The sequence below is a fragment of the Crocuta crocuta genome, unplaced genomic scaffold, assembly GCF_008692635.1.
Source record: "Crocuta crocuta isolate KB4526 unplaced genomic scaffold, BGI_CrCroc_1.0 scaffold365, whole genome shotgun sequence".
NCBI classification, from domain to species: domain Eukaryota; kingdom Metazoa; phylum Chordata; class Mammalia; order Carnivora; family Hyaenidae; genus Crocuta; species Crocuta crocuta.
Genome location: NW_027533268.1, coordinates 294,198 through 304,307, shown reverse-complemented (window position 1 = coordinate 304,307; position 10,110 = coordinate 294,198). Strand labels below are relative to the sequence as shown.

The 10,110-nt window shown below is 39.4% G+C and overlaps 1 protein-coding gene across 1 annotated transcript in view; it reads left to right on the top strand.

Moving 5' to 3' along the window:
• Window positions 1-10,110, top strand: part of TNMD (tenomodulin) — a gene marked incomplete at its 5' end in the record, with an annotated part of 14,463 nt that overhangs the window by 3,631 nt on the left and 722 nt on the right. Inside the window, 4 exons of the mRNA XM_077747811.1 lie at window positions 5,017-5,161; window positions 5,404-5,504; window positions 8,476-8,629; window positions 10,015-10,108. Coding sequence (XP_077603937.1) covers window positions 5,017-5,161; window positions 5,404-5,504; window positions 8,476-8,629; window positions 10,015-10,108 — 494 coding nt within the window. The remainder of the gene's footprint in view (window positions 1-5,016; window positions 5,162-5,403; window positions 5,505-8,475; window positions 8,630-10,014; window positions 10,109-10,110) is intronic.

Sequence of the window (10,110 nt, the reverse complement as noted above, 5' to 3'; positions counted from 1 at the left end):
CTCCTCCATACTACCAGTATGAGAAGAGAAGTGGTAGGGATAGGTGGGCATCCTTCTGCCCTCCCCCCGCCTCAACTGCAAATAATCATTAAGACAGTGTCACCCAGGATCGCCAGCCCAATATCATTTCAATATCACTGAAAATCCTTTGCTTGGAAAAAGCACTTCTTGCTAAGTCTGGATCTAGTTTTCCTGTGCCTATTTCTCTAATGCTGGCATTGGCCAGAGACCCACTTTCTTCTTCTTCAACTCCTCTTCTAGGCACACAGGAATACAACTCTCTTTCCTCAGTTTCCTGGGCTTTCCTGCACAGCAGTTTGGTGGGTAAACTGTGGGTCTGGAGAAGTATTCATGCCCTCAAGGAAAACGCTGGAGTTGGAGTTGTAGCTGAAATCTCTTTAGCAGAGGGACTGAGTTTCACCAGATGGCACCACATTGGGATTTTAAAAAAGAATACTTCTCATTTTATTTTCCTCCCAAACCATTGCAGGAGGAAAGTCCACCCTTAGACAGACAGAAGCTCTCATGGGGCCAGCTCTTGCTCTGGGTTATTAAGAGGCAGCGACAATTATATAGATGAGGACTCTGGATGTTATGGGCACATTCTAATTTAGTCCCTCCATTCTACCAAGGCAGCATTTGCTGAGCAACTTACATGGCACCAACAAGGAAAATCTGGGTCCTTAGAAGGAACTGTCCTTTACAGGCTGGGAGTGGGACTGGGGCTGTATCAGAAAAGTAGCCCAGGTGATCAACAGGTAGTAGCAGTCCAATCATCAACCTGACAGGTGTCAGTCCAAATCTGAGCAAAAGTAATTTTGTCAACTATTCAACATTGCATCTGGCAAGGAGTGGGAGATAATGATGGGAACTGAATCTCCAGAGAAATTTGGTGACTTGTTCAAGGTCACACAGCTTTTAAGTGGCAGAGTTGAGGCTAGGACTAGAACCTGGTTCTAAGGATTCTTTCTACTATTCTTAAATTGCAAATAAGAATGAGGGGTGGTGGAGATAGTGAGTATGGGAAAACTTCCAAGCTAACTTGAGTCTTTAGATGAAAGAAATGGTTTTTATCCTGTTGAAAAAGAGGAATGTCTGTGCTGCTTATGCCAATTTTTTTCAGGGCTGAGAACTGGTGATTGAAGATGCAGAAGTCCAACTTTGCATAAGAAACAATGTGTCTGCTCTGTGTTGGTAAAGAAATACCCAGAGGCCCTTTAATTCCCACAGGCTAGGTTGGTAATAAAATGGTACAATGCATTCCCTTCCCTTCCTTCCAGCTTAACACCTGCTAGCCAACTATTCTGAGCATGTATTTCACCTTTGGAGAGTGTACCTCATAAACATACAGTAAAGGATGAAGGTGGAGAGAAGAGTGACTAGATTAATCACAGGCTTCAAGAAACAAACCTAAGCCAAACGTCCTCAGATCCCTTTCAGGAGAGGCTAAAGGCACTCGCCCCCAAAGCAGATCCATCACACTGGGGTCTGAGGCAACATTATTTTTTATAAAAAAAAACACCTTTCATTTCTAATCTCAGAGAATTCCACAAACTGAGGTACGAAATGGAAAACTGTGAAAGGGGGAAGTTAGGACTCGGCTCATCTGTACCTGAGTGGAGGATTTAACTGGAATGAGGAAAGAATTCCTGGACAGAGAAGAGAAATGAGTTTAGTTTTGTTCCATGTTTTCTCAGTGTGGTCTTCTTACATCTCTCACCACCTGAACTTAACCACATATCTATTAATTTCACTTCTGAGTCATATTCCATCCCATAGGCTTCCCTGTCTCACTCCAGAGCTCTGGTCCTTACAGTTAAGACCAGGCCTATGTGTGAGTAGAACAGGAACCTATCTGAGTGGTGTTGGAAGAATGCCCTTGCCTCTCAAATATCTCCTATTCCTGGTGTCATTGTGCTTAAAATCCATCATTAGTAATTCATTCTTTTGACTTCCATATTTCACTCAATTTTAAGAGTCAAATACCCATCACTATCATCTTGGTGTGAAATCATTTGTCAAATTGATTTCTTCTTTGACATAAGGGACCTGAAGCACCATGAGATTCCTAAAGTCTAGACAGAAGACAAAGGGATAGAGGGAGATGGGAAGAAGGGGAAGGACTAAGAGAGTACAAAGGAAACAGGATATGAAAAGGACAGAAAAGGGAACCTAGAAACAGCAATGGTTAACTTTCCCTATTTGCCGATTTGACAGCAGTGTACTCCTCACCACACTCTGTCATTGCTCTGTCCTCCCTGAAGTAAAACAGAGTTGGGGACAGTGTGAGATGAGCTACTGAGAGCCCACTCATGACTGACTCAGGCCAGTCATCCTGTGTCTGCTTTAGTTAGTATCTGGAAAGGACAAAACCATTTGTTCTTTCATCTCCAGAAAGATTCTCAGCCCCTGAGCAGTTGAGCTTAGTAGAGAGAAAAGTACCTCTGAGGCTAAAGTCATGAGCTCAGTGTTCATATGGGCCAGTGGGGCTTGCATAACCATTACCCAGGCAATGTGCTCCACAGGGACCTAGGCAAGACAATATGTCTGGATTTGCTCAAACACATCCCCAAACAGTCCAAAGTGGGCCACCGGCATCATCTTCCTAGACAAAGGCAGCCTGTTCCCAAAGGACACCTACGATAATAGAATTCCATCTGGGTGAATATATAGCTTCCCACATCACCCCCCCCAAACCAGGATTCACACATAAATGAAGTCATTCTGATCCCACTCCATTTAGCAGCCTATCATTGCTAAAAATAAGTCAATAATCTGGTTAATGAATATAATCAAAATGGACCTCTTCTCCCCGACCAAACCAAACCAAACCAAACAAAAAACCAAAAATAAAACCTCTTTGAAGGAATGTTGAAAGTAATCAAGATCTGCTGAGCTTGGCAGTTTCCAATAGTTTTCATCTAGCAAGGTGTCCAAGTGAAGTGCATTGCCAACAGTGCAGGAAAACTCATTCCACAGAGTACACTGAAATTCTAAATGTCACCGGTATGGTTCCATAGTCTTCTACCAGTGATTGAAAATACATCCTGTATTTTTTCTTTTGCCCAGGTAGGCAGCATTCCAACATCCCCTAGTCTCTAACCTCATTTTTCCATGCAATAATCCATCAGTGGTGCTCCTGATGAAACAAACACCCCACTCCACCCCCAATGACTAGTAGTGTCAACATCTGTCTCAATAAAAGATAGTATTTCTAAAGAAATCCCCTTCCATTGGGGGATCTGACAAGACTGGACCTGTCCTTTACTTAAGTCAGGCCCACTGAGAGTTCAATTTCTTGCCATAGGTAGACATTTCTCAAGTTGGCTGCAGAGCTGGAATTGAGGACATATTTATAACTAGAAGAAAATAAAAAGTCTAAAAGAATTTGTTTGCTACCTGTCACAAACCAGGCCAGACTTCCTGAGTTAACTCTGCAGTTGCTGGGAGGTTGTAAATACCATTTCCTTCCCCTTTTAAAGTATAGTGTCTTAAAAGACCTTGCGATGTTTAAAATCTCTTTATGGAGATAAGAATTTGTCACTGGTGGGAAAAACTTATGCTGAATACTTAATACTTAATTGAGTATACCCAATACTTAAGCACTGACCCTGTCTGAGGCACTGCAGGGCTACAAAGAAGTAAATGACATTGTCTCTTCCTATTCAGCAGCTACATAGACTTTTCACACTTGAAGCAACATTGTTTCTACAAACCCTTCCAATTTGTTTTTTCACTTGAGCTAGGGACAATGTGACCAGGTTAAACTAACATTCAGTAACAGACACTTGCAGACATTAAAAAGCAACCCAAAGCTCTAAAAGGCTGTCACTAGGAGCCATATCATTAGAAAGCAACATTGGCTCTATAAATGACTTCTTTTAGCGGTTTTGGTTTACCAAATTTTTTTGTAAGGAAAAATGAGTATGAAAAAACTTGATAGCAAAAAGTGTTCTAACAACAGAAATAAGACAGATTTCCACATGGCACCATCATGTCTGGCCTGGTTTGTGACAGGTAGCAAATTACTTTAGGTTTGTTATTTGCTTCTAGCTAAAAATGTGTCATCATATTGGTAATGGACTTACTCCTAAACTGGGACACTTGACAGGGCTGGTCTTCTTGGTCCTAAGAAAACATTACCTCTTTTAGAGGGCCAGAGAGATTCTGGAGTTTTGCTTCAACCACTCAAGAAAGACTTGATGAGAAGACTTTTCAAGGCACTATTCTTGTACGATACTGTATTACTTAGTGCAAGGCACTTGAAACAATTGTTGAATTCTATATATATTCAATAATATACTTGAGGCCATCTGAATTAGGTTTGAAAAACAAAACTCAGGAATNATTATCCCATAAAAGAGATGGTCAGGGGAAGGCAATAAATGTTTCCTGGAGTTGAAATGGAAAAAGGAAACAGTTGAGGTTACATAAGACTATTACCTAATATTGGCCAAACAGAAAGTTCTTCAGATTCTAAAGAAGACAGACTCAAGACTGTTGAGGCAATATTAAAGTCCTAGTTAGATAAAGAGATAAAGAGCAATACCTAAGCATTCTTCATATGTTCAAATCTCTTTCTCAGCCCTAATGAATTTCATGGGGAGAGGGGATAAACACTACTTGGAAGGGAAGTAGTAACTTAAAGCAGCAGCAGTTTTACATGATCCCTCTGCTTAACACAAGGGGAAAATACTTTACAGGCTGGTTTGCAAAAATATCATTCACTATTTAGTCAAGGCTGCCAAGAAAACTGTTGTAATTTTAGTGATTAGTTCAGCAACTTGGGTTGAATAAAAAACACTGGCTCTGAAGGGATCCCCATATCAGCTCCAGTGCCAAGAAGCACCTCACTTTAATCTTGAGTCTCAGAGAATTCCCATTGGTAAGCTGCTGAGATGGCACCTCATCACAAAGGCTCCAGAAAGAGAAGGTGCCCCAGATATTACCCAATTAAAGTGTCTTATGAAAGGACACAATTAGTATCTTAGAACTTGTTTTCCTCTATTCTTCCAGACATATGACATGGAGCACACTTTCTACAGTAATGGAGAGAAGAAGAAGATTTACATGGAAATTGATCCAGTGACCAGAACTGAAATATTCAGAAGTGGAAATGGCACTGATGAAACATTGGAAGTACATGACTTTAAAAATGTAAGTTGAGGGGCGCCTGGGTGGCTTAGTTGGTTGGGCATTCGACTTCGGCTCAGGTCATGTTCCTGGGATCTGGGAGTTCGAACCCCACATGGGGCTCTGTGCTGACAGCTCAGAGCCTGGAGACTACTTCAGATTCTGTGTCTCTCCTCTCTCTGTGCCCCTCCCTGACTCGTGCTCTGTCTCTCTTGCTCTCAAAAATAAATAAAAGCCTTAAAAATAAAAAAAAAGAAATAAAAATGTAAGNTGATACTGGCATCTACTTTGTAGGTCTTCAAAAATGCTTCATCAAAACTCAGATTAAAGTGATTCCTGAATTTTCTGAACCAGAGGAGGAAATAGATGAAGTAAGTAAGAATATTAATAGTGGTAGGAAAAGCCTTCATTTATTGGGTGTTAACTATGTGCCAGACATTGTACTAAATGTACTCTCATTTGATTCTCACAATGACCCTACAGATAGTGCTATTATTATCCCCACTTTCCAATGAGGACACTGGACTCAGAACCAAAAAGTGACTTGCCCAAGGTCACAAAACTAATGAGGAGCAGATTGTGATCTTGAACTCAGGCCTTTTGAAAAACGAAGTTCATGCTGTTAGGAGAAACACTATACTTTTATACCTGGGTAGCCATTAGCATTCTGTACATTTGCTTCTAAACCAAAGGTCTCTAGTAAGGCATGTGAGCCAGAGGAACCAAAGCAATCCTGCTTGATAAAGTCTTAAAAAGAAAAGTCCCAAGGTCACCTGAGATCCTTGCCACTTTGATCACACTGTGGCATTCACTTACTTAAAAGATTCCAGTTCATTCACCTTACCATTGTATTCTACACTGCTAATGAAATAATCTGCATTTAACCTCACTAAGAAAGGCAAAATCAAAGAAGGTAAGAACTGCAGTGTAATACAAATTCTCTGAAAACACACTGTCAGGCCAAGATAAGGCAACCTAAGAGAGTGGTGCAGTCACTAAATGGCCCCTGAAAGCCTAATGGGAGATGGAGGATTATTGCCTAAAACACAACCATCACTAAAGTCTTTGAGACTCTTAATGGTTCCCGGATATTCTGCCTGTAACTACAGTATGTTGTTATCAGTGAAGGCATAAGGGTTAGCTAAAGCCATATTGTGGCAGCACATTCCCACTGTAGCCAGAGAGAAACAAATATTTATTCGGTTTGTTTGGTTTTCTTTTAATGTTTAATTGGAAAATCTAAAATGAAATTATGGCAATGGCACAGAAATTGCAAATGGCAATGGTCTATGTACTATAAAGACCTCTTTCTTTTTTCTCTCCCCCACTTTTCCCACTATTTTCCTACATAACTCTTTCTATTTTAATTCTCATCTACCCATTTATCTTTTTCTTCTCCTTTCCTTATTTTTTGAGGGGTGAGATGGGATAGGGAGCCCTTTATCCTTTCTTTTACCCAAGTCTCAGAGCTGTCATTGGCTCCCCTAGACATGCCATTGGTCTCTTTATGGCCAGGAAAATTACAGACCCTTGTTAATAGCATTTCCAGGGGAAAAAAAGAAGCTTTCCCAGAGACAATGCTGTGCTCTCAAGGTCTACGGTAGTGAAAAATTTTGGAGATTAAAAAAATAATAAGCATAAATTTGATGCATTTGAGGAACATAACAACTTCCAGGATATTCGGAATTACTGCGGAAGGCAAGGATAAGATGAAAAGAGAATCAATAGGATAAAAAGGCAGTAACTATTGCTTTTTTTTTTAACAGAAAATAATGTAAACATTTGAGTAGGGCCAGCCAGCAATAAAACCTTGAACTAATACAACAGGATATATTTTTCTGAAAAAGATAAAGACAAAGGCCCATAATGTCTTATTTTGGCCCTAATTTATTCTTCAATTAATTTTGCCAAATCTTTTAAATAACAAAAGTATTTATCTCATGATAGTGATATTACTTTTATCTTCAAATATATATGCATTCAGACTGCAGAGTTTTTATGAGGTAAGTTTGCAGTTCTGGATGACAAAACCCCTCTTAGCCTGTTCTCAACACTATATCTATGGTTTGCTCATGCTAAACATACAAAGCAGGTATCTAAATAGCCCTGATTTTGCTAACAAAGCTACTCAGCATACCAAACTCATTTTCTAGAATCCCTTTCAATGCATCCCAAGGTCTTTACAGACTCAAAGGTGAAGGATCTAAGACTTGAGAGTTTTAAATAACTAGCAGAAAAATTCTACAAAGCCGTATTCAGAGAAGGAATAAAAACACTGAAATCACAAAGCTAGAAAGAAACAAAAAAGTAAAAGCCTTATTAAGAGTAGAGGGAAATGTCAAGGTGCCTGGGTGGCTCAGTTGGCTAAGTGTCTGACTCTTGATCTTGGCTCAGGTCATGATCTCACAGATCATGAAATCGAGCCCTGCATCAGCCTCCACACTGTCGGTCCTAGACCTACTTGGGATTCTCTCTCTCCCTCTCTCTGTCTGTCCCCCACTCACTCTCTCTCCCTCTCTCTTTCTCTCTCTCTCAAAATAAATAAATAAGCATTAAAACAATTTTTGAAGAGTAGGAAAAAATTTCAGGGCCCAAAAGGCAAGTGAGTAAGAAAGTAGGTATACAGGACAACTACTTCCAATAAAAGAAATGGAAGAGAAGGCAGTGTTCTTGACAATATAAGAAAAGATACCTAAAGAAAAAACACTGTGAGACAAACTCTAAGCATCTAGAATGAAAGGAGTAAAATAGTGGTAAGGCCAGTGAAGTCACAAGCTGAAGACTTGACTTTAAGACAAAAAAAGACATCTTTTACACTACAACTAGCCACCATTAACAGGAAAATCTTGTAAAACCAAAATAGTAAGTTCAGTTGCTATTTAATTGATCTCACCAGTTTGGATTATATGAGTTTTTTTTCAGCTTGAGATCAAATCCTGCTTGCAATCTTAGTTGCAAGCCTAAAAGTAGGCAGGCACTTATAACACCCGTTTAAAAGAGCAAAAACAAATGTAAATCACTCAGAGTTCCAGAAGCCCAATTAAAACATATGTGGCCCAGTGGGAGGCCCAGAAAATGATGGATAGCCTTCCTAACTGTAAATGAAATGGTAGCAGAGCAAGCTCCTGGTACAGTGAGCAGCCTTACTATTAGAACTGAGAGACGGATCAGTTGTTAACTCTTCCAAAGGCACCAACTGTATGCAAATACAGAGCTAGTTCACAGACAGCCCTGGGATTGGAATTGTTATCCAGACTCAAAATACAGTGTTTTCCAGTATCCCATAATGTCTCACTCATTTTATTAATTTCTCTGCCTATCCTTACCCTGAACTTCTCTCAGAATGAAGAAATTACCACCACATTTTTTGAACAGTCTGTGATTTGGGTCCCAGCAGAAAAACCTATTGAAAACCGAGACTTTCTGAAAAATTCCAAAATTCTGGAAATTTGTGATAATGTGACCATGTATTGGATCAATCCCACTCTAATAGCAGGTATGGCTTCTTTTTCCTCCTCTTTCCAAAGTCAGTAACAGGTTAATGTTTCCATCATTTAGAGACTACATTTCTAGGAAAACAAATGATCAGCTTGTATCTTCTCAGATGAAACTGTATGTGCTGACCACCAAAGGAGGAAGGATTTTTTTTCACAGCCAAGTTATAAATCAGATAAGTTAATGATGACAGGATTTTAAATATCCCAGCAAAGGTAATACCACCCTAATGTGACTAGTGATAGCAAAAAACTAATCTATCTTTGCATATCTGTATTCATTGCAGTCAGGATACCAGACTATTGCTCAAACCACTGCATAGCCAACCCAAGAATGGAAGACAGAAGAGCCAAACAATGCTTTGTTGTCACAAGAATGATTCTCTGTGTTGAATGGTGGCATTCTCCCCAGAAGACAGGACAGTCACTGTAATACAAATTTCTTTGTGGCTGTTTTAGGAATCACTATAAAATTGAGGGCTAGAGGTCTATAGTAGAAGAGGCCAGCTCTCAACTTCCAGTCAGCTCATAGAGAAAGCAAAGGTCTCTTGACATCTTATTCTGCCCAGTTAACATAGAATTTGGCCTCCCACATTCTAGACAGCATAGAATACTATTTATTCAAGAGAGACCTCTCTAACCAAAGCAGGAATCTATTGGTTCCCTTTGGCAGCTTAAAAAAGCAGGCAACTAAAGGCAATGTGGTATTCTGGATTGGATGCTAAAACTTCTGCTTCAACATTCTTTTTCTAAAAGACATTAATGGAAATAAAGATGAAATCTGAATAAAGTCTATAGTTTAGTTAATAGAACTGTAACAATGCTAATTTCTTAGTTTTCATAATTGTACTATGGTTATGTAGGGTGTTAATGTTAGAAGAAACTGGATAAAGGGTATATAGGAACTCTGTATGATCATTGCAACTCTTCTGTAAATGGAAAATTATTCATAAATAGAAAGTTATTTTAAAAAACCATTTTAAGACAGAAAAGAGAGAGGAAAGGAGAAGAAGACAGAGTGCATTGAATCAAATCCAGCAATCAAAAAATATTTACTGAGCACTTATCACAGGTAAAATCATTGTGGAAGACACCTACGTCCCCTATTCTTGTTTTTAAAATTAGGGTGCTAGTAAGACAAACAGTAAGTATTCAATGCCAAATGAGCAAAGAAGAGATCTGTGTACATGGGAATAGTCAGATTTGTTTGCAGAAAATCTCTTTAAATTTGGAGCTGAAGGAGTTTGGAAAAGTGGTTCATGCTTGCCTAAATGATGATAGCAACAAGAAAATGAAAATCTCTATTCCCAACACCATTACCCCAAAGACTTCTTTTGGGAACCATTTGCAAAGCAGGTAAATCAAAACTTTGTGATTATTCCCTTAGTTTCAGAGTTACAAGACTTAGAGGAGGATGGTGAAGATCTTCACTTCCCTACCAATGAAAAGAAAGGCATTGAACAAAACGAGCAGTGGGTGGTCT